Genomic DNA, 26,072 nt, shown 5'->3' with positions numbered 1-26,072 from the left:
TGGTTACTGGTAGCCAATTACATTTCTTGAATAGGTTGCAATGGCGGGTATGAGGGTTTGTAAGTAATGCGAATTAGCAAATTTTGTTTTATGCAATGTGAAGCTTATGTATATTGTAGGAGGAGTGAATGACTAATAATGGTAAACCCGCGTTCTGATCGTGACAGAACTACATTCTTGCAAAAGGCTATTCAGGCAGCAGAAGTGAGGAGATGTGTGATATTATAGCATAATTGTAGTTGTTATAGTATATTGTTGACTATGTTGTCTTTGAAGGTGACTGAAGGGTCAAGAGTAAGGCCAAGTTATTCATATTCTGAAGCAGAGAGAATTGTATTGTGACGGTTGTCATTTATGATAAGCTGTGGCAGTTGTGATAGCTTATGTGAGGTGGAGAAAAGCATAACATTGTTATTTTATGGTTTATGAGGAGCTTGTTTGTTTTTGTCCAGCTGCATAGGTTAGAGAGAGACTGCTGGAGATGGGTTTGTAGGTTTGAAGGAGATTTATGTGATTCTAAGAGGAGTATACCATCCATGTACAATATAACATTCAAAAATGGAAAGTCTTCTGTGAGGTTATTCATGAATAAAGAGAAATGGAGGGGTCCTAATACTGATCCCTGTGGGACTTCAACATTAAGAGTGTCATACACAGATAGTTCTTACTAGAAATGACTTGAAAAACATTAATAAGGAAAGAAAACGTGTCATATTTTTGTTTCAAGAAAGAAATAAGTTGTCTAAAACTGACTTCTCAAACAGAAACAGAATGATGGAGAATCTTGTGTTCTTTCTTACTGCACAGTTAGTTGTGCAATAGAACTAATTCTTATAGTCAGAAGATTTAATTGTCAGGACTACAGGATAAACATTTTGCAATCACAACTCTGTTGAAAAGCTTTCAGTCTGAATTCTGTTTCAATTATGTTCAATTTGAATAGTAATTTGAGGACTATATTTCTTTGGTTTAACTTTGCTTCAGAACTCATTTAGTGTATCACAGTATAAATATCATTAGTTTTGTTTTATTTTGCCCCAAAATGTATTTAAATGGATATAAGTGCTACCAAAAGTCAAACAGAGGATCATTCTATAAAATCATATATGCCAGACCCACCTTTTCTGATATTGATGAATGAAGTTCTTAAACAGACTTCAGAAACACAGACTACTACCTGGAGCTTAACAGTATTTTCTAGAAGCTGTGCATGATATTGCATTGAGAAAATATGTAACTACTAGGATTACTGTGACGTGTCACACAAAAAACAAAAGAACACTCATTCACCATGACATTTATATTTGTGTTTGTGGTTGTAGTTGAATGAGCACTGGATTATGCACTGCAACTGATATAGCATAAAACTCTCAACCTTTTAGTGCAAGAAATCTGGACAAAGCCATAGATGATGGGAGGACAGATGTCCAAACTTGGACAATTTTTAAATATTGCTCTTATAAACTTAGAAAGTTGATAGAATAACAGGTTTTGCACTGGCATGGATTTTCTGGAGGGTATGAAGTCTGAAACTCAGATATGTGTCATTATTTTTTTACTTCAATCCTCAGTAATTTGTCAGAATACCAAAAATGTTACGAGGAGCAGAAAATAAATGTAAAGCAAAAATCTGGACATTCTGTGAAAATCTGAACAGTTGAGAGTTATGGTGTAGCATATTGAGTCTGAAGCTGCCTTTCAGTTCTTACACAAGTGTTACCTGTCTCACTGAAGCCCATTTGATCTGGTGCAACAAATGAACAGGAATTCTGATGTATAAAAATATAACTTATCTTGACTTTAGTGTCTCCAGAGTTAGTTATAATTAAGTGGCTATTGCAAGGGTGTCTCCTTGGATGAACATGTATGTGGTAAATACTTGCGTAAAACAGTGATATCCAAATGCTCTATTTAATCAGTTGCTTGTGACCAACTAGAATTTGGCAGAATGATTAATGAATAATCACTTATCCCTCAAACTTTGCAGATATACTACCTGGGAGGAAGCAAAAGGCCTTGCAACAGGAATGCATGTAAACTGAGAAAATGATGTAAAAATTAAAGGCTAAAGGTTAAATCAGTTTAACAGCATTATGCTTTTGCATGGAGACAACAACAAGCTAATAATTACCTGTATGGGAAACTCCTTCATAACATTAGAAAGCAGAGGATCTTGGGTAACATCAAGTTTGCAGCCAGTGGCCAGCCAAATGCGATCACCTTTCCATTGTTCTTTAGTACTTAGAGAGACATTCCACTCCTGTTCTTTATAAGACCACAAAGCGTCAGAAACCTTTGGAGCAAAACAGAGGCATAGCATACAGTAAAACATCGGAATAAAAATTGTCTAGTTAGAAAAAATGCAAAACAAGAGCATGTTCTATTTATTTGTTATCTTAGTAAGTAGACTGGTTCAAGGTTCTTTTCTGGTGTGTCTCCAGATAGAAAGACACAAAGGTGTATACAGTAAGTTGCAACAAATGTTTAAGCTCAATTTCCTTACCTTTACAGCCCGATTCCAAAAGACTTGCTGTATTGTGTCAGTGACTTACTTCCAGTGGCGGCTGGTGACTTCAAATTAAAGGGGGGCTGCAGGTGGCAGGTGAATGGGTGAGGTCAATGGGAAGGGGTGTGACCAACTAGAAAGAGGAGAAGGTATGCTCAAAACCACAAAAACTGTAACTTTAATTAAATACACTGCCCTGGGTGACAAACCATCATTATGAGAGTTCAATCAAGCCAAAATGAAGTGTAAAAGAAAAAAAAAATATTTCAATGCATTGGCTGCATGACAGCTTACTTAATATCTAGATGGAAACAAAAAGGTTGTGAGGCATGAAAAAATAAATTACTTTTTAAATACATTACTGGAATGCCAGTCAAAATCAAGTTAAAAAAACAAAACAGCACTCAACTCAAACCATTTCTCCTTGTACTGCAGTTCTAATTATAATTTATATTCAGCTTTATAAAAGTACCAAGTAATGTGCTGAAAGTAGCAATCTCTGTGATACCCCCACTTGTAAAAATGTTTCTTATCCAAAAATGACCTGCTGCCTGACAACAACTATCTACTTGTTTCATGGGGAAAACATGATCAAAGTAAAAAATGAAAAGCAAACAAGAAACAAGCTCAAGATACATTGATTAAAGGATTACTGCATAGATTATGGACCACACATGATAGACTGGCATTCTGTTTAGTTTACAGGTAAAGCCTGCAAAGATGAATGCAAGCTTCCAACAAATGTAATGAGCTTCTTAAAATAATGTAATCCTGTCCTTTATTACAAATGCTGTCAAATGCATTTCAATACCCAAGGCTTATACATTATCTAGTTATGCAAGTATTCTCTGCATGGCGACAACAGAAAGGCTTTCAATGTTGGCAATTCTTTAACAGTATGCTTATTAAAGCTTACTTGCATATTACAATCTCAGACAAGCTTACCTGATGGTCATTAAAGCACTGCTACTTAAACACAGAGCAACAGGCACTTTCTGAGTAATAATAAGCATAAATCAGCAATATAAAAATATGACAGAAACCAGAACATTCTGCAAAATCAAGGACAGAATAAAAGTAGCAGTTGTGTCTACCTTGGATGGGGGGATACTCTGCACACTTCCACTGCATAACTGCTCCTTGCTTTGCTTGGACACATCCAGAGTCACTACATGAGGGAGTGGGATGAAACAAGTATGTCACAATTTGAAGTGTCTCTGGCCAACTGTGATGGCCCTGACACATTTGTCATACCTCTCAACCTCAGAACAAGAAATATGGACAAAGTCATACATAGAAGTGGGACAAAGGCCCAAAAACAAGGACAATTTTTAAATGTTGTTCTTATAAACTTAGAAAAATAATAGAATAGCAGGTCTTGCATTAGTATGAATTTTCTGAAAGGTGCGAAATCTGAAACTCAAATGTCTGTCATTATTTTCTAACTTTAGTCTTTAATGATTTGCCACTAATTTGCCAAAAAAGTGCAATTTTATGAAAAATGGACCAAAAATGCGATGCAAAAATATGAAATAGCCACACAATACAGCTAGGAACCTGTCAAAGAAGGGACACTTTTTAATATTAGTACTGCTAACTTGAGCAGCTGACAAAATAAAAGAATCTACATGCATTTCTGAAATAAAAGTAATCTATAACTCTGATTATTACAGTTATTTCTTAATTGTAAGCCCTCCACATTTTCTTCAAAAATTGCCATTTTGCGGTGGGATTATTAGGGGAAGAGCAACATTATGAGCCAAAATCAAGGACAGTTGAGAGGTTTAGATATGCCTAATTCTATAAAGCAATTTATTTGCACGTACCTCAACCTGTTAATGCAGGAAATCTGGACAAGGCCAAATATACTGGGGGAACATATAAACAGTACTATAAATTGTTGTATAAATTGAGACAATTGATAGAATAACAGGTCTTGCTTTAGCATGCATTTTTCTGAAGGTTATGAAGTCTGAAACTCAGTGTCTGTCATTATTTAGTGACTTAATTCCGAAATTATTTGCCAGAAAACCACACATTTTATGAGAAACAAACCAAAAATAAGAAGCAAAAATCTATTCATTCTGTGAAAATCTGAACAGTTGAGAGATATAGTTCAGCTGGGGCTGTCTTTGAGTTTGCCGCCCTTCCCCCTCACAAAATCATGGTCGAATGGAGCCTCCCCCCTGCAGCCATTCCAATGAACCATTACTTGGCTATTTCACCCCATTTACCATAAACAATAATGTGCATACTGCTTTACTTCTACATTGATTTGGACTTCATTTGAAAGTTTTATTTTGCATTTTACAGCACAAACACTAAGACATCTGCTAATAAAGCAATGCAATCTCACAATGAAAACAGACTTAGCATTAAAACTTCTCAGCCCTTGAAACTCACATTCATTGAAACAGCATTGAAACCCACATTCAAAGAAAATACATTTTGCCAGTGGCAAATAAAGATTAACTTTGGGCTGTTTTCAAATCATAGGCCCCTTGCACACGAAACATACACATAGTCTTTGATACACCTTCCTGATTGTATTAAATTATATTCCTTGTACAATACAGTACAGTTGTTAGAGGGCGTCTTAAATTTGTTTTGAACATTTTCCCAGTAAACAGTTAAACAAAATGCATGCACCAATAATGACAAAATTGCCCAATTCAGAACATTTTTCCAGTAAACAATGAAACAAAATGCATGCACCAATAACGACAAAACTGCCCAATTCAGAACATTTCTATCGTCTACTCAAACCTCTACAGTCCACCAGTATCAGTAAATATGCACAATCTCTGACGAACTAAAAGTCATCTAAGTAATTCCACATTAAAGAATGTGTAACTAATGAAGAGGTTGCTGCTAGCAAACAACTTTATATTTCATTGTTTCATCTACAAATAAAGTGCCTGTTGTTCTTGAGGAATAAATTGCCTAAGTTGCATTAAAAAAATGATAAGCTAGTAATATTGCAATAGGGAATGGATCGCAAACTGCTAACAGGTTCATAGTTTCTAGGTATCTTCTCAAAAAAGGACTGCAGCATCTACCCCCTTTACAATACAGTACAGTATCAGCAATGCATCTACCTGCTGTGGTAGTAGAACCCACAGCCTTCTGCATCAAAACAAGTACACTACATATTGTGCTATTAACAACGCAAGCAGACTCTGCATAAACAGCACTAAACTTTTGTTCTCCTGCAGCTCTACAGCTTCTTGTAAAATCTACTTGACACTCAGCTGTATCTCTGAACTTTGCAGCACAAGAAATCTGGAAAAAATCCAAAATTGAGGGGGGGGGGGGGCAAAAGACCAAAAAACAGGGACACGTTTCAAACATTGTTTGTATAATGTTGGAAAGTTGTTAGAATACAATGCTGTGTTAGCGCCATACATTTCACTGCCAAATATTGAACCCAGGACCCTGTGCAAAACAGTCAGAGCAACATACCGCTATGCCAAATCATCTGTTTTATGAAAGAAAGGAAGACTGAAACTTAAATGGCTACCATTTAGTGAATTCAGTTCTCACCATAGCTGTCAACATCTTAGCACAAAACACCTGAACAAAGCCAATAATGGGGGAATACAGCCCCTAAACATGTTCAGTGAATTCAGTTATCACCATAGCTCTCAACCTTGGCACAAAAAAACCTGAACAAAGCCAATAATGGGGGAATACAGTCCAAAAAATAGGGACAAATATCCATTGAGGACAATAGAGCAAACCCATGGAGGACATGCAGACTCCACACAGAAGGCACCCCAGCCAAAAATCAAACCAGACAACCTGTAGCTGTCAGGAAACAATGCCACCACTGCACCACTGCACTACTGGCTGCATTAAGTAACAAAAATACAGAAACCAAAGATTTTATGAAGAACAGAACAGAACAAATATGATGCAAAAATCTGCAAATGCTTTGCAAATGGTGGTGGGTAGGGAATTCAGGCTCTTGCCACTTGGGCCCAAGGTACAGGGTTCAAGCCTTATTCTTTATCCACCACCATGTAACAACTGGGGCATTTCACACACACACACACACACACACACACACACACACACACACACACACACACACACACACACACACACACACACACACACACACACACACACACACACACACACACACACACACACACACACACACTACCTGCATATCTGATCCTCCATGGCAGCTAAGTCCTATGTAGTGGCCTGATTCTGTCCTCTGTAGCAACTCAGTCACCTGTCTGTCCTCCATAACAGCCCACACAGGCTGTTCTGGATTTCCTTGTGAGCAGTGAGTAGGCTGGAGCCTCCAGCCTGCAGGTGATGCAGTCCGGTGTTCTTTCAGTCTGTGTGGTCACTGCACAGACATCTGGGCTGGCAGGGTGGAGCTCCCTTCCTTCCCTATCCAGACTGCCTAACAGTGCAGTCTGGAGTTCAGGAACTAAGCACTCATGTGTGTGTGGAGTTCTGGACTGCCTAACACAGCAGTCAGGAACTAAGCACACATGCGTGGAGTTCCAGGACTCATGAGTTTTTTTTAATTTTTTTATTTTCTACAGTGGGGGGACTCGCAATTATTTTATTTTTACAGGTGGGGGGGCTGCAGTCCTGCAGTCCTATAGCACGAGCCGCCCCTGCTTACTTCACTGTAAGCCTGTCTTATACATAGGCCTTGCAATGGAGTAAGTCACTTACACTGAGAGCAAGGCTTTCAAATCTGGCCTTTAATCTTAAAAAAATGGCACACATTTCAAGGCAACAGTTGTTAAATCAGGATAGGGTTAGAAAAAACGCCTACAGTTAAGATTAAAGAAGGCATAAGATTGTAAGTCATACAGTTTGGAATACATCAAAGTGTCAGAAAACTTCCTACAAAATGAGAATAAAACAAAACATATTATACAGACATTATTAGAATTAATAAAGCATTGTGAAGGCTCATAAGAGTTAAACTTACAGTCTTTATGAAATAAAAAATATTACCATTTGTACAAGTGAAAGAGAAGCAGTATTTACTTCTGAAGAATTTGGATTTGGTTCTGGATTTTGAAAAATGTAATACATTTATAACTGTTTATTCTCAGGCGTGTTCATTGGAGGAGTATAAAGTGCTGTTAGGGTATTTATTAAGGTGTTAATAGTGAGTTGTGTCAATACTGCTTGTGGCTGTCTATGAGGCACGTTTGTGATACACAACTGGGAAATACAGAATAAAAAGGTATAGGGAACTCTTAGAAATAGTCATAAATAACAACTCAGAATCTAAAAGTGCTTCAGATAGGGAGAGGTAAGTCACCACGAGAGGGGTTTAGCAAGGTTGGTCTGACATATAAAGACTAAGGCTGCCTGTAAGTTAAATATAAAACTGTTTCTGAGGATGATGAAACCGATGTAATTCCTTTGCTCTTTTTGCATAGAATTTTAGAAAAGCAAGTCTCATCTTGGAAAAAGGTGCTTTCTCTCAACTTAGCACACAATAAAGCACACAGCAAGGAAAACATGGAATAATCCCATGCCTAAAGAGGCAGGTTGTTATTTCAAAGTATTTAGAATGGCAGTAAGGCAACTTGGAGAGAGGCTGCAAGAGGAAGCTGGTTCTTAAGAACAGCTGCTCTGTGCAATTGTTCTTACATTTGTGAAGAACAGTGACTCTTTAATGTTAAACTCATACTTTCTTATACCTACCGAGGTACATGCGAGCAAAAAAAAAAAAAAGAGTTAGTTCCATGGTCTAGGTGAAATCTGGGTAATGAACCTATTAATCTCTGAAGCTGTGCTTCTGCATCAGAATGTTGTATTTCATCTGCATATTTCAATTCCCACCATGGCTGTTTGAAAATTGGAATAATGTATCTCATATATATCTGAATGTCTGAAGCCTTGTTTAAGATCTTTGTTACTTAGGATCATATGCTCATAGGAATTATAACACAACCAAGCCACTAGGCCATTTCCACCTTGCAGCTACTAATCTTTAGGCCTTAGGTATTATTATTATTTGTAAACATTCTTTGTACAGTTTCCAATAAATTGATTTCTGTTTGTGTACATACAGACTATACCGCTATCTATCTACAACCCCTTTTTCACATTTTTGTATAGGGGTCATGGAGTCATAATCTAGGGTTAGTCTGAATATTATTGTTATAAGCAATAGTTAGCATAATCTTATCAATTTTAATTACAGTTTAAATGGCAGTCATAGAAGTGCATATGCTTTATTTTTATTTAACTGTCAGTGTACCTTATGTCATATCAAAGAATTCTTTATTAGACCAAGTCTTTAATTCCATGTAGAAGAGAGAGGGGCTTATTTTTATGAAAAGTATGTTGTGAAAAGTAATCACAGGCAAAATATCAAGATTATGTACTTGTTAGTATTAAATTTTAATTTATGAGCTCAATCCCACTAACATCTTTTAGATGCAGAGACTGGTAGAATAAATACTTTATTCAAACCAAACAGTTAAGCACTTTCATCGTATTTTTTACAAGGACTTCATCAGAACTGAGTATAACACAGAAAAAAATCTTTGTTGTTGTTGTATCTTTCGGCGTTTCCCGGTTAGGGGTCGCCACAGCAGAACTCCGGTCCGCTAATGATTGGCAGTAGATTTTTACGTGCCGAGTTACCCTGACGCACAACCTTCAATGAAGGTACGCCCATTCACGCATGTCTCCACACAGAAGACGCTCTAGCTGAGAATCGAACAGGACAATGTCTTACTGTGAGGCAACAACGCTACCGCAGCACCACCATCGCAGTATAACACATGTGCTGAAAAAGCACTAGTGAATGGCACCATGCTAAATGGGATCAATTAGCCACTTAAAAACTTAAGCTTGAGAACTGAACTATTTGAAAGAGCCTTATTAAGCACAGAAAATGTTGTATCTAATTTAAGTTGCCATTCTAGCTCTGTTTTGAACAAATGTGCATCAGTGAAAAAAATCTCTGTCATCTTTTAAAACCTGATCAACAGCTACAATTTTAAAACAATGATCTGGATTTGTATTAATGTGCCTATATAAGGCATTTGTAGTTTTTTGTTCCTTACATAAAGCAGATGCTCATGAATTCGAGTTAAATTCAAATAATGTACTGTACAACAAGAACTTTCTTTATTTGATAAACGACTGCTACAGTTAGACAATAGTTACTTACAAAAAGAACCTTGAAGCTAATGTTATACCTAAAGGTTTACATTTTTGGAAGATTCCCAATGGTGTAACAGTAGTAGTTTTTGACAAAGCTGATTCTGAGTTGCTCAGAGTTATTATTAAACATATCATTATTATAATAGATCAGATCTCTGATGAGCTCGATTCTTTGAACTGCTCTATTACGAGTGATTTATTATTTGAACATTATTCTAGTAATTATAATAATATCTTAAACCAGGTTAACCATTCATGTCAACAAATTTATCAATGAAAACTTTCCAAGTTCAAAAGAGATTTAGAATGCTACCAAAGAGGGAAGGCTTATCTAAATCTAATTGGCAATGGTGTCCACCTTTCCACAATGCACCATAGTATTAATGGTGCACAGATGGATGATATAACTACCCCCCCAAGTGAATGAGTCAAGCCCTTTAGCATTAAGATGGTCCAAAAAGGTTCGGGCACAACAAGAGAATGTCCAGCAGGGCAGTGACTACTATATAGAGAGAGGGGCCAGAACCAAACAAGGTTACTGGAACAAGAACAATTTCAGGAAAGGACTGTTGTTAAAGATGTTGACGATATTAATATTATTAAGAATTTCTTAGGTGATTTCAGTATATATGCTTTTTCTAGTAGGAACATTAATATTGGTCATGCAAATAAATATTCTATTCAATGGCCTGTCTTTTGTTCCTACTAGAAGGGCTGATGTTGTTAAAACATTCATTGATGTCAAATTGTTAACATGAAAGTGGATTCTGGCTCTTTGGTTCCCAGTGAATGACTCTAACCCTGTGTGTGAACTTAGAAGAAACAGTTGTTTTAATTCACCCTTGAACAATGTCATACATTTATATGGAAAAACTGTAGAAACGGAAATAAGAAATGTATTGAAAAAAACTTGCAGCAACTGTTTTTACAGTCTCAGTAGAGAAGAAAAAGCTTCTTTTAAAGAAATTGCTGACAATTCTAACTTAAGAATAATGAAACTTGATAAAGGGGTTCGAGTGGTGATAATGGAAAAAGAACAATTTAGAAGAAATATGTTAATATTACTAAGTGTGATGGTTAGTAAAAATGAGATTGTAACTGCCTATAGAAAAATTGATGTTATAGTTTATGATATGCTCATGCAGGGGCAGTTGAATGAAAAATAATTTAATTTCATACAAAATGATACATAAGCAGTGGCTATTATGTTTGGCTTGCCAAAACTACACAACTGTATTAATACTCCCCCCTCCAGGCCAATTGCTGACAGCAGCAATTTGAAAACCTACTTCATTGCCAAGTTTATTGATAGCATGTTGAAAAAAAGTGTGGACAGTATTCCACAAATATGCAGGGATTCCTGTGATTTTTCAGCTAAAATAAATAAAGTTTCTTCCCAAAGGAATCCTTTAAACTATTGATGTTACAAATTATTTTCTATAATTCCACAAGATGAATGCCTAGTACAGTTTAATGATATACTGTGCCATACAGGAATACCAAGGAATGACAGTATTAATATACTCACCAGTCTGTTAGAGTTAGTTCTTAAAAACAATTTTGTAATGTTTGACAATGTTTTTTTGCAAATAAAGCATGAGTGTGGTGATGGGTGCTGCCTGTGCCTCAAGTTTTAAAAATTTAGTTATGTCATACTAGGAGAAAGAATTTTATTTGTCAGTCAATTCTGTAACAGCTGGAGTTTCTATTGTCATTACCTAGATGACATCTTTATTTTATGGCATGATACTGAGTCTAAGTTAACAGACTTTTTAGATTATATTAACAATACTTGTGAATTCTTAAAGTTCACTTGGCACTTTGATTCTGATGATTAACTATTTAGATACACAAAATTTAGTAAGTGAACAATATGAATTCGATGTGTTTAGAAAAAATAATTTCTCAAATATGTATTAGCATTTTCAAAGTTGTCACTCCTTGTCACAGAAGAAAGCTGTTGTCAAGGGGCAAATGGTTTGTCTTGCAAAGATGATTTCAGATCATTTCACTTTTATATCAGAAATTAAAATTTTAATTTACATGTTTTTACAACATGACTAACCCCTTGATTTCATATGGGGATAAAATCAGAGGTATGTGTTAAAAGACAGTGTTTTTTATAAACCTATTTTATCTCATTCGGTCTCTGTATTGTTAATACAAAATGATGACATGGCTGGAATTGTAAAGGGGAAATTAATAGAACTTGTGTCATTAATTATACAGGTGATAGTAAGACCATAACAGAATGTATGCTTAGAAGCTGTAGTGTTTTCAGAATGGACAGTTTCCTCCTAGCCCATATGGGTGATAAGCCTGTTTTTTTTTTCAGGAAGGACAGCTCCTTTAAGCAGCTTCTTGAAAGGCCTGCTAACTTTAGTAAAGGGATTTTTTTCCACTGAAAAAAACTGCAGGTATGTATAGGTGTGACTTTTATTCTTCATGCCCACATACTAAAAAAGAAAATCAAGTTCAAGTTAACAGTCATACCTTATTTATTAATGGCTTTTATAACTGTTTATGCAGGAGAGTCATATACTTAGCAATTTGTGATTTCTGTGCTGCTTTTTATGTGGGGGTGACAGGAAGGGAGTTTAAAACTTGAATTCATGAGCAATGAAATGTAAGGAACACAAAAATACAAATGCCTTATACAGGCACATTAATACAAATCCAGATCATTGTTTTAAAACAAATTTAGTTGTTGATAAGGTTTTTAAAAGATGGCAGAGGTTTTTTTTTTTCTGATGCACATTTGTTCAAAAGAGAATTAGAATGGCAACTTAAATTAGATGCAACAACATTTCCTGGGGTTAATGAGGCTGTTTCAATTAGTTCAGTTCTTAGCTAAAGTTGTTAAGTAGCTAATTGATCCCATTTAGTTTGGTGTCATTCATTTGTGCTTTTTCAGCACATGGCTGTTTTAGCTGTGGCATTTATTTTTTTTTAATCTGTATTAAAGTCAGTTCTGGTGAAGTCCTTGTAAAATTAGGATGCAAGAGCTTAAGTGTTTAGTTTGAATAAAATATTTCTTCTACCAGTCTCCACATGGTTTTATTGCAGCAGGATTGTTATTTCTTGGGTTTGTTCAGTCTTCCTGTAGTTTTCTTGGTATGTGTTTTGTCATCTTTTAGGTAGTGCATGCCAGTCTTTGATGTGCTTTTGTTCAATAACTTCATTATTCAAAACTTCATTATTCAAGAAGCTTGCTTATGGGATAATGGAATTTACACAAAGTGCAGTTTGAAGAATTACCATAAACACAATGTGTGCTGATAAAAGAGTTCTTGTTTTCAGACTTAATGAAAATATGATATCCACATTTTGATCAGTAATATCCTACAGCCTTTTTCAATTCAATAAAAGCCTTACACAAACTGAACGTTTGTGGTTGAGTAGGTTGCAGTCTGTACATCTTAAATATACAGTATATCATTTATTTTTCTTCAGTAGGAATGTGAAGTTTCATTTTGCATAATGGAACCTGTTTCTGGCTATGGTTTAAACAACTTGGTTTAGACTATTTACTATGATTTTATAAGAGGGTGATCATTTTCTCAAGTACATGACAGAAGATTGATCCTTACTAACTTGTGATTGCTCCAAATCTCAATCTGTAGTATTAGGTTAACCTGAGTTGTATTTTTATCACCCTTGTTACAATCGTACATAGTTGCTGAAAATTATGTGATCATAGTCATTTAGACTTCTATATGACTCCAACCCTTAGTGATCTAAAAGACTTTAACACATCAGACCTGCCGGTCAAGAACTTCTTCAAGTTCTTTCAAATTCATATTCATAACTTCAGTACTGCTGTCCTTCCACCTTAACCTCTATCACCCTTTTTTTGCCTTCAATCTTTCCCAGCATCAGTGTTTTCTTTAGTAAGGCCTATATTCACATTATGTGGCCAATGTATTTGAGTTTTAGTTTTTCTATCAGTCTTTCCACTGAGGAGTCTGGACTTATTTCCCTAAGTATTCACTGGTTCTGTCTTCTTGCAGTGCATGGAATTTTCAGAAGTTTTCTCTAGAACCTCAGTTCTAAAGTATCTCTTTTCCTGAGGATAGCCTTACTTCATAGTCCAAGTCTTGCAGATATAAGTTCCTAGTGGAAAACCATAGCTTTGGTGAAGCAGACATTTATTGCCAATGTGATATTTTTACTCTTTAAAATCTTATCTAGATTTTCCATAGCGTTTCTCTCAGAAAGCAAGCATTTTAATTTCATGAATGCAATCATCACCTGCATGGATATTTAATCCTTAGAAAATATAACCCATCACTGATTCCACTTCTTCCTCATCTATTTGCAAATAATTGATAGGCTTAGATGACATAATTTTATTTTTTTTTAATTTTACTTTGATCAGCAAGCCAGTACTGAAAATAGCCTCAACATAAGTGCAATGAAATTCAGTATCATCACATCTGGTTGACAACTCCTCCCTTCAGCATACAGCAAAGAAAATAACTCACTTCAAAATGAAAATATAGTTACAGACCTTGGAACATGGGTTGATAATTTCCACTCCTTCAATCATCATCTGGCAACAGTTATCAGGAAACTATTCCACACTAAACACAGCTAGTTAGCAAGGATATATCATTATGATTTAAAGAAGTTAGTAGTCCCTTATACTCAGCATTGAGTAGGCTAATTATTGAGTACAATACCCCTTGGGTACTCCTCACTAGACATATCAAACAACTGGAAAAAAATGAGGGTCCTAACAAAATCATGGGCTTAAAGAACTTTAGCTACCAATAAAGGACTTTTGAGGGAAGATCTATGCCTCACCATTGATGCTATTAGAGGCCAGGTTATCCTGGATATTTTGTATATTTACAAGACTAATAGTTCCACAAACATCAGAACCAGGAACCTACATGTTCACCAGCAAATAAATAAAACATAGTGGAGAGAGAGAGAGAGAGAGAGAGAGAAAGAAAGAAAGATAGAATTCATTATGCAGTGCCACCCCCACCCCTGGAACAGACTACTCCTGCAGATTAAACATTGGGATATACTATCATCCTTCAGACAGGACCTAGACTATTATATAGGTACCCATTTATTCACCTGGGTTTTAACTGGTCTGCATGTCAGACAGAAATGGGGTACAGTAGAAGTGTTGGTACGGGCAAGGAGTAAATGGTCACAGGACTCGATTACCATGAAATTCCTATGAATCTTATGAATGGAATTTGGATTCCTGAATCTGATTCATCTAACCCACCATTTTACCAGATATAAGCAGCAAATACATTGAATAAGTAGGGTGACAATGGACAACCGTCTCTTGCTGCTTTCCCTTTCTTGAACCAGTCAGTTGATCCATATTTGGTTCCAAGTGCTGATAATGCATCAAAAACTAAGCAAATGAAATTTGGGAGACATACACTGAAGGGAGAATATTTAATACAGCACACAGTGATTGAAACTGGAGATTCCTTTAAGGACCTGGATATATGGGTACAACCAGCTTTGTGTTTTTCTGATCATATCAACCAGTTGGTTAATGATGGTTATAAGACTGTAAGCTATATAAAAAGATTTATAAAAGCTAGGAAATCAGAAATGATGAAATCCTTGTTTGCAAGTTACATTAGACACAAACTAGATATGGAATAATAATATAGATATCTTATAAGAAAACTATCCTGAGTAAATTGGAAAGCTTACAGCAGCAATGTATCAAAGGCACCCATTGACATTAAAATTTAAGTTATTATTGAAGATTAAATCACGGTGGTGCAGCGGTAGCGTTGCTGCCTCACAGCAAGAGGTTCTCCCATTTGATTCTCGGCTGGAGCACCTTCTGTGCGGAGTCTGCATGTCCTCCCCGCGGTCGAGTGGCGTTCAAAAGACATGCATAGAATGGGCGTGCCTTTGTTGAAGGTTGGATGTCGAGCTGGCACCTCGGCATCCATAAAAATCTACTGCCAATCATTAGCAGACCGGAGTTCCGCTGTGGTGACCCCTAACCGGGTAAAGCCGCAAGAAGAACATTGAAGATTAAAATACCTGAACTTGTCCAGTAGTTCATATAGATATACACTCCAACCCCATGTATAAAATGGGAAAAGAAGTTGAGGATAGATGGATGGATGGATGGATGGATGGATGGATGGATGGATGGGTGGATTTAAGGGGAGAGGTTACTCAAGTATATAGGGCATTTAGAGACAGCTATCTCTGGGAATGTCTGAGGTTATCAAAGAGTAATAGAGGATCATCAGACAACCTATGTAGAAGATTATGTAGAAATGAAAAGTGTATTATTGGTTCTCTGAGACAGTAGCTGATGCATGGAGTAGACTACCAAATTATATCAGAGCGGTCACTAGTTTAGATATTTTTAAGAACAGATTGGACACTTATTATGGGAATGATTGCTTTGATGCATTGATAGGCTAGGCAGGTATTATTGCCTGTGTCTGAAAAAATATTTGTGTCTGTAAGTGTGTCTTCTTTTTCTGCATACAGATTTGTCAGGAGACAAATAAGGTGACCCAGTACCTCACTGGTTTTAAATAATCTTGCTATCAGACAGAAGTACTTAGTGAATGGTTCTAGTCACCTTATGCTACTAATCTTGTTTCCTGTATTGAATACAATTTCATATATTCCTGTTTCTAGCTGCAAAATGTATAAGCTGCCCCATATTATTTATTATAATTTTGCACAGACACAAATGTATACATAAATCTTGAAGCAAATTTTATTCACTTAATACTTCTCAGCTAAATTTGCAGAATAAGAAATTAGGAGATTTAGTTAATTCAAAACAGCATGCTGACAAAATCAACAAGATTTATAGTATTCACAATGTTCTCTAGCATATTATTTCTTGCAATTAATTTTATGTTACTGATTTTCATTATTTCTACAACCATAATTTCATACTCCTCAGTCATAAATGTAACTGCAACATATTGCACAGTGTAAAAATAGTAGTATTACACCATATTATGATGAAATTCTAATACAGGTAGATTTTTGACGTTCTAGCATATGCATATTTGTTATTTTCCAAGCTTTTGTTATGATTATTAATTTATAATCATTTGTCACGTTAGGTGTCAGTTCATGGATGCCAGTGGCTTGGCTCCTTGCATCAGTGTAATAAGGTAATAAGTAATTATGCAGATGTCATATTCAGAGGCTCCTTGCATCAGTGTAATAAGGTAATAAGTAATTATGCAGATGTCATATTCAGAGGCTCCTTGCATCAGTGTAATAAGGTAATAAGTAATTATGCAGATGTCATATTCAGAGGTAAGACTTTGGAAATGTAAGTTCTTAGCTACTCAAAAACATCCCTTTGATGTAGTTGACACTAGCATAAAAGGACAGGATAATTTAGTGACCCAAGTGATGGAAAAGCTGTCTGCGGGGAGAAAGGAAGGAAGAGGTGTTGTCTCCCTATTTTGCTTTGAAGGGATATTATTTAGGTCATGTTTCCAATTGTTGCAACTTTGGAGGAGACAGTAGATCTGTGGGGAGATGTTTGTATCAATGCCCCCTTTGGTATGTATATGTCCAGACATATGCAACAACTGGAATGCCCACAGAGAGATACCTTACTAAAAGGATATAAATCCTAGACAACATGCCCTACATGGACTGACTCAAAGTCCTGCCACTGTACACAGTATCCTACAGACTGCTCAGAGGTGACCTGTGTCTGGCATACAAGGCAGCCTCTGACCCAGTACTGATGGATTTACTACACATCAGCAAGTCTAATGGCATCAGAAATACTCAGTCTAGGGATCCAAACCTTTTCTACAACATCAATAGAATGATTTGGAGGGATAGGTATAGTTTGCAGAGGATACCGCTGCTATGGAACAGACTCTCCATCTATATAAAACAAAGTTCAACCCTGTCCATCTTCAAGCACAATTTAGATCTACAGATGGAAAAAAAATTTACCCTGGGAGTTCCCTTTACTACTTCTGGACAGACGCTGCCCCTAAATGTTTTATCCTTTGCATGGTCCCCTTTATCTTTGGTATGACCCCAGTTATTCATTAGGGGTAATATATAGATCTGATGTTGTCAGTTTTCACTGCACCCTCAAACCTGTGGGTTCAGATCCGATCCTCGGATCTGACTCAGCCATTGCAATAGCTCGTGGCAATCAAAAAGCTCTTAATCTCTTCCCTTACCAATAATGCACCCTTCTAAGTTACCTCAGATCTCGTTTGCCACTTTGTGAAGATGTGGTTCTCCAATTGCTCTCAAGCAGCTAAGTGATTTTTCACTATTATTTCTAACATTATTGTTTTCTAAACTTCCCTTAAATAGTCTCATTTAAACTTTCTTCTATCTCCTTACACTAGTGACCAGCTTAATTTAATAACTTAAATACTTTTCTCTGTTCTTTCTTCTTAGTACAAAAGTACTTTATCATAATATTGCTAATATCTTCTTTTCTTTCTACATTTTTTTTGTGTAACCCTCTTTACTGCTGTTGGTGTTTTTTCTCTGGTTTCTGTTTTCTTCCTTTATTTAAAAATAAAGTCGTAGTAGAGAGTAGAATAATTTGTCTCTGTTCTTACGCTGTATTTTTTCTGTTGTAATGGTGAATAAAGATAAGCCGTCTGGCTTTAAAAAGTGTGAAAAATTATGTCACAAAATTCCTATTAGTGACTCGCATACCTTGTATGTGTATCGCCTTGACCCCCTTCACCTACAGAAAGACTATGCTGCTTGTCATGCGTTCAACCGCAGAGCATTGGTTGAAATCAAAAATAAGCTTATATTAAAAAGTCTTTTGTCATTCTCCTTTGATGAGACAATTTATGGAGCTACACCAGAAGAAAAAGGAAAGGAAAAGTCTAAACATTCTATCCCTACTTCTTCCTCATCCTCTAGAATCTTTGACAAAGGAAGAAAAAGACCTATTTCAGAGCCAACTTCTCTATTGGGTCCTACTGCTAAAAAAGTCAAGAAATCGGATATGACAGTTTCTTTGGATCTGAAGGCAAAAATGTTCAAACCTGTAGAACTGACTATTTCAGATCTGTCCCAACCAAGTAAGAAGGACTCTTTGGATAAGACATACCTCCATAGGACTCAATATTCACCCTCTTTTGACCCAGTCCCTTATAGAGTCCCATCTCCCTTCCGGGAGAGACCTAAATCTCCATCAATCACGTCACCTTGTTCTTCCAGGAGTCTCACCAAAGAAGACATGGAGGGACTAGTGAAGAAGATTCTCTGGGTGCAGGGTATGTCAGGGGCTCCTTCAGCCCCTATGCCTTTGGGTCAGGAGTTCATGCAGCAGCTACCTCTCCACTTCTTCCTCCTATGACTTCCTTTGAAGCATCAGAGTCATTGGATCTGAACCACCTGGCATCTTCTGTATCATATCTGAAGATCTCCCTTTCTTCAGATCCGATGTTTGCTCTGAGTTCTTCAGCCCAGTCAGAGCCAGAGACCTCTTGGAGCCATAACAGCCTTGTTAGCTCTGAGGTGAAGGATTTGGCCCTGAGATTTTTGGAGCCATCTCTATGTCTCAGAGCCTCGGCTTGGACCAGCTCAGCTCTGGTTTTGACCTCGGTAAGATTGTTTTCCGAGTTGGAGGGGACTACGGCTGGGAGGCATGCCCTCTCAGATCTGAAGTCCTTTCCTTTTCAGGGACAGTCAGACTTTGAGTTTGTGGAGATAGCCAGGTCTGTATCTGCAGCTCAGACACTGCTTACCCCCTCAGATCCACAGGCTTAACCTTTGATGACTCTGTGCATGATTTCTCACTTGGATCTCCCTCAGGGACAGTGTACACCAAAACCCCAGACTTCCCAACAGGGTTCCCCCATCTCTTCTAATACCTCTCTGGAACATCCCATAGAGGAGGTCCCTAGGAAGAAGATGTGTAAGAGGAAACACCAGGACTCCACTGAGGAATCCGTCACTAAAGACACAGACTTTGATGAGGGCAAAGGATCCTCAAGATCACCTCCTGATGATGTCTCCTTTGGAGACATCTTAGAAATCCTAAAACAGAGAGGTGGCTGGAAGTCCAGCAGTCCTTCATCTAAGGAGTCTGTATATCTGGCAGCTTTTGGTGCTTGTCCATCTACCTCCTGTGTGACCCCGCCCACTGATGAGCTCAATGAGTTGATCTCTCAGTGGGCATGGAATGCCACAGACACCACTCAACCTATTCCCCAGAGACCAGATAAAACTATTATGGCGCCAGAGGATGAACAATTCTGGACTAAAGGTGTACCAGTAGACGCCATGGTTGTGAGGGTAGCCACCAAGAAAGAACTTGCAGAAGAAAGTTCTTCTATCCATCCTCCTAACAAGGAGTCCAGGACAATGGATAGATTTGGGAAGCGTGTTTATGGGTCAGTGAAGTTCACTGTAAGGTCCATGAATTATCTTTCACATTTTATGAGATTGCAAAAGGATTTGATCAATGAACTATCAAATACCCTTTCAGGAGTCATGTCTCAAGAAGTACAAACCTCAGTTGCTTCTCAGCTATCCACCCTGCAATCCATATCTAACACTTCCATGAGGCTCATTTCACATGTAGCTGAAGGAATGAGTAGAGCAGCGAGTTCGGGCATATTCATAAGGAGATATGCCTGGATGCACTTATGTGACTTCATGGAGCCTTTCAAGTATTCATTCACCAATGCTCCCTTTGGCGACACTTCCTTATTTGGCTCTAAAGTAAAAGATACCTTGTCCAGGTGTGAGAAAGATGGGAAGGCCCAATCTGCCATTGGCGTACATTTCTCCACTCCACAGAGATCCTTTTCCAGGAATCAGTGAAGCAGTAGGAAAATGTGGTTCAGACAATCCCAAGCTTATTTTCAAGACACACGTAGAAGTAGTTCCCCAGGGGCAGAGGAGGGAACTCCAATGGTAGACACAGCCCTCATGATAGAGGAGACCCGCACAATCAAGGGTCTAGAGATAGTTTGTTTGGTAGGCCCTTCCAGTGCTCCTGAAAGGAGGCCCAATTGCCCTACTCTGGAGGCAATTTGGGGGCAATTGTCTCTGCACCAGAGAGCCTGGATAGAAATGGCATCTTATACATGGGTGCAGAGGATCGTTTCCAGAGAATACTTTATACCATTTTTCTTCCTCCTCCCCCCCAAAACAAGAAAATCTCTGATATTCCACCCAGTCGGAAGGATTAGGCAACCATTCAAGTTCAAAAGCTGCTGGAAAAAAGAAATTGAAGAGGTCCCCCCCAGGCCAGAGAGAATCTGGAACTTACTCAAAGTTCTTTTTAGTACCAAGCAAGACAGTGGACTGGAGACCGATTTTGGATCTCAACAAATTAAACAAATCAGTTTGATGTTGCAAGTTCTGGATGGTCAAGATTCAGTCCATTCTTCCGTTCTTGGAAAAAGATGACTGCATGTGCTCTATATACCTTCAGGATGCATACTACCACATAAAGATGGATAATCCCGAAGGCACCTACACTTTCAGCTGAGCGCCAATCATTATCACTTCAGAGCACTGCCCTATAGTCTCACTACAGTCTTCAGAGTGTTCAGTAAATGCATGGCAGTGGTAGCAGCTCACCTCAGACTGCAAAGATTCTGGATATTTCCATATTTGGATGACTGGCTCACTTCCACCCCGACCAGGTATTTACTAGTAAAAGTAGGAGGCAATGTTATCCAAATGTGTTCCAACCTGGAAATAATTATAAATTATGAAAAATCATTATTCAAACCCACTGAATGTTTAGAATTCATAGGGGCAAATCTAAACACAAACAAAACAATAGCTTTTCTTCCACCTACAAGAGTAGACTTTATCAGATCACAAGTCAGGAAGATTATCAGCAATACAAAAGTTTCTTCACATCTAGTTCTTCAGGCTCCAGGGACTATGGCAGAAGCAATAAGACTTGTTCTGCTGGCAAGGTTTCACATGAGAATTTTGCAGTGGTTTCTTGCAGTGAAATGGTCCATTCTCCACCAACCAATATCGGCCCAGATAAGAATCATCAATATTTGCGGGAGGGACCTGTTATGGTGGACTCAATCTGATCAAATTCTATAAGGCCGGTCCATTCAGCCCCACACAGCCAATGGCCACTGTGACCATGGATGTTTCCAAGATAGAATGGGGGGCATTTTTTGGGGAATACAGTCCAAGGCACTTTGTCCTCTGAAGAGGTCAACTTGCATATCAATGTCCTACAGATAAGAACAGTACTACTAGTGTTACAGGCCTTCCAGGATGCTGTCCCTTTGGGGACAATTGCAGTTCAAACAGACAACATGTCTGTAGTCTGGCAAATAAACAAACAAGGAGGAACCAAATCTTATCCTTTATGTTGAGAAGCACTCAGGGTGAGGCAATGGCCGATCTCATCCAACTGTTTTCTCATTGCAATGCACATTCCAGGGAAGTCCAATGGGATATCTGACAAATTTAGCAGATGCAGCCTTATGTCTCATGAGTGGTCCCTCAATCAGATAGTGGTAGCACGGATATTCTGCAAATGGAGCCAGCCTTGCTGCAATAATTTTTCCTATTCCTTAAACAACAAGTTCAGCAGCTATTTTGCCCTGATCCCCCCCCCCCCACAAAAGAAATCCCTGAGGGATGCTCTTCTTCATGAATGGCCCTCCAATCTCATGTATGCCTTTCATCTAACCCTGTTAATCCCCAAATTTCTACAGAAGGCGAGGAGGTTGACGAGCAAAGTAATCCTCATTGCATCATTCTGACCTCGACAGATTTAGTTTCCCTTCCTTTGGCCTCATTTACTGATGCAACCATGGATTCTGGATCCAACTCTGGACCTCCTGTCTCACCTGACAGACGCTTTACTAGAAAGGCTCACCCAGACTCTGCTACACTTTGCTGTAAAGGAAAGGATAGTTTGCTTTTTATTTGTTGTATTTTGTATTACTTTATTGCCTTTTTATATTATGAATACTGTGATTTGTTTTCCTTACCTTGTGTTTTACTTGTATTCTGCTTTTAACTGCATATTAAAACTTCAAAAGAGACCACAGCTCTGTCTCTTGTGAGTACGGCAGAACCCCCCCCCCCCACCAGCTTACTGTGTTCTTAAATACCGCTATATTTCTAGTTGTCTGCCTCTTATGTTAATTTGACCATATATCTCATTTCCACTCTGCTTTCACTGGCTTGTGTGAGTAAGCACAAAATTATCATTTTGTGAAATCACTCCCCTTCAACTATTTAAATTTATTGGCCATTCTACTGTATTCCATAGTACCAAAATACAAAAGTGACCACCCCCTTTCAGTCTATCTTGCTCTTTTAAAAATAGTGACTCTCCACTAAAACTTAACTTTCTAGACAGGTAAAACTTAAGTTACCTACTTTCACATCTAACTTATCTAGTGCACACTGCAGTGTTTAGGATAAACCTTTTTTTTTTCATCTTAACTTTAAGCATCCCTGTGACTAGCACTTGTTCTAATACCTGCTGGAAAGCACTAGGAAGCCTTAAACTGATACAAGCACTCAACTCTCTTTGTTAATAAGGAGAAATTAATTGTAGGCACTAAACAGCCTGTAATTGCAAAGTACCTTGCTAAAGCAAGGGAAAACAGCTCCTGTACTTTACAAAAAAGCACCAAACAAGGCATGTCCAAGGGTCAGCTTCCGGTGATTTCTCCTGTTCACCTGGTGAATCTGGGCATACTGAGGCAATGCAGCAATTGCCTCATGTAGACAGAAAACCCTCTCCTCCTACCACCCGACACTACAACCTGTGAGAGATGCACTTACATAGCCAAACTGGAAGCAAAGCTCTCTCCACCCAAGATTGTGCTAGACAGCCAAGAGGAGAAGGTTAACACCTGCACTACACTTCAAACAACACATAGCCCTTCTAAACCCACACCTCCAATACCCACACATAGCAACATTAAATCCACATATATGGAGGCCCTTAACTGTAACCTGCTCAAGCAACAAGGACCTCCAAAGCTGAAACGCAAAAAAAAAAAAAAAAAAAAAAAAATCACAACCAAAGTGTCACATAGCTCACAACACCAGTGTGCCACTCAGCAACAGCCCCAAAGGCAAGACAATGTACCTAACACTTTAGTCATAGGTGACTCTATAGTCAGGCACACTGATGTCCCACTCACCAGGCTAAACAAGGAGAAAATTACAGTCAGCTGCCTGTTGGGTGCCAGGATCCGCCACATAATGCATGCACTCGAGTCACTCCACAACAAGTACAAATATGACTCTGTCATTGTCCATGTTGGAGTGAATGACTTGAGATATACCTCTCTGGACTACATGAAAAGAGACATGGAAGAGCTCTCGGTTCATGTGGCCCAGGCAGGTATAACCCTAGCCCTGAGTAGCATCCTGTCTTCACCCAGAATGATACCACAATATAAGGACAAAATGATTGACTTCAACAATTGGCTAAGCTTCTGGTGTCATTCAAAGGGGATCCAGTATCTGTCTGCCTGGGACGACATGATCGACAGACCGTGATGCTTTGCCAGAGATGGTCTGCACCTGTCGCCCCTGGGATTCAGGTTATTGGCTAAAGCTCTTGCCACCCCTATAGTGCCTTTTTTAGGCAAAGTTCTCTAAGGACAAACCCACCACTGTTACAGGCACAAGCATGCAAATTCTGAAGGTAATGCTACTCAATGCTAGAAGTCTAAACCTCAAAATGCACTCTCTCATGGCACTCCTAAAAATGGAGAACATCAATATCTGTGCAGTAACTGAGACCTGGTTCAAGGCTCCAGAGAGCACCCCTGCAATACCAAGCTACAACTCTTTCCAGAGCACCCCTGCAATACCAGGCTTCAACTCTTGCCGCACTTTTCGACCACCAAACCAGGACCGAAACACTAAAGGTGGAGGAGTGTCCATATTCACCAAGGATATTCACACCACCGGGCTAGTTGCCCAACACAATGCGTCTGAAATTCTCCAGGTGCAACTAACACTAGGTAACACTGCAATCCAACCTGTAGCTTGCTACAGAGCCCCCACCATGCCCCAAGAATTTCACTACACCTTTCTAAACATACTGGAAAATATTAAGATATAACCAAACACCCTAATAGTGAGTGATTTCAACTACCCTGCCATTAACTGGGAAAACTACTCGTGTACCAACACCTTTGCCCAATGGTTCTTGGAATTCATGAATTTCAACACCCTGGATCAACTAATGCATTGTTCCACCAGGAGCTCCAATATCCTAGACCTGGTCATTACCAACATGAGAAATTGTTGCTCCACACCTATGGTCACCCCCTCGTTGGTCAGGTCTGACAATAAGCTGATCACCCTTAACATCCACATCCCACCCCCACCCCCAGTAAGGAAACCTCCATAAAAAACTTCTCCAAAGCCCAAACTTCATGACACCCATGCATGATGGGAACTGAAAGTTCGACTGCTGAATCCTACACTAAGGCACTGTGCGAGCACATCCACTCATGCATGAATCGTGCCATCCCAAATAGAACTAAGATGCTCTCCTCCAAAAAAAGGAAGCCAATCTGGTGGTCCCCTGCCATAAACAAACTTTACAACAAAAGGAAGAAACTGTTGCAGAAAAGAGGAAAATCCCAGGATGCAAAAAACTCCCTTACCAGCCTCAGTAAGAAGCTGAGATCCCTCATAAAATCCTCCAAAATTAGTTATGAAAATAAAATTGCCAAATGTTCCAAAGACAACCACAAAGCATTCTATAACTATGTCAAGAATTTAAATGGCAATGCTGAGATCTGCTCTGAGCTACAACAGAACGGCATTAAATATACTGATCCCAAGGATAATGCCAATATCCTGGTCGATCAATTCAGTGCCAACTTCAACCCACTCTCACCCCTTAAATGGCCCATCTCAATACTGGAAGATTGCCAAATTCCGGTAATAATGGCCACTCAGGTAAAAAACGCACCCTCCAAAGCTAAGAATACAGCATCCATGGGACCAGATGACATCCCAGGCTGTGTACTACATGAACTACAAAATGAACTGGCACCTCACCTACGTGTCATGTTTAATCATAGCCTCGCCTCAGGCATCATGCCTACTGAGTGGCACACAGCTACAGTTATCCCACTCCACAAGGGGGATCCATCTTGGATCCTGGGAACTACCGCCCCCATCAGTCTGATGAGCCTGATCTGCAAGATCATGGAACGTATTATCATGGAACTTATAAACAAAGACATTGGTAACTTTCAAACACTAGACCCCACCCAGTTTGGGTTCGTGAAGGGCCGATCTTTTCTCCTGAACCTGATTGACTTCTTTGAATCAGTCTCTAGAGCCATGGACGAGGATACGGCAGTCCACACAGCCTATCTGGACCTCGCCGAAGCCTTTGACACCATCCCCCACTCAGGAATCATAGATAGACTTACTAAGCTGGGCA

General features: G+C 38.5%; 1 protein-coding gene across 1 annotated transcript in view; it reads right to left on the bottom strand.

Annotated features, from left to right (window-relative positions):
* Positions 1-26,072, bottom strand: part of LOC122803455 — a 726,176-nt gene that overhangs the window by 62,251 nt on the left and 637,853 nt on the right. Inside the window, exon 8 of the mRNA XM_044073073.1 lies at positions 2,132-2,293. Within this exon, the coding sequence (XP_043929008.1) occupies positions 2,132-2,293 (162 nt within the window). The remainder of the gene's footprint in view (positions 1-2,131; positions 2,294-26,072) is intronic.

The sequence above is a fragment of the Protopterus annectens genome, chromosome 5.part1 (genome assembly GCF_019279795.1).
Source record: "Protopterus annectens isolate FY-2018-M chromosome 5.part1, PAN1.0, whole genome shotgun sequence".
NCBI classification, from domain to species: Eukaryota; Metazoa; Chordata; order Ceratodontiformes; family Protopteridae; genus Protopterus; species Protopterus annectens.
The sequence above is the reverse complement of the archived record's forward strand: the minus strand, read 5'-3'. Positions and strand labels throughout refer to the sequence as shown.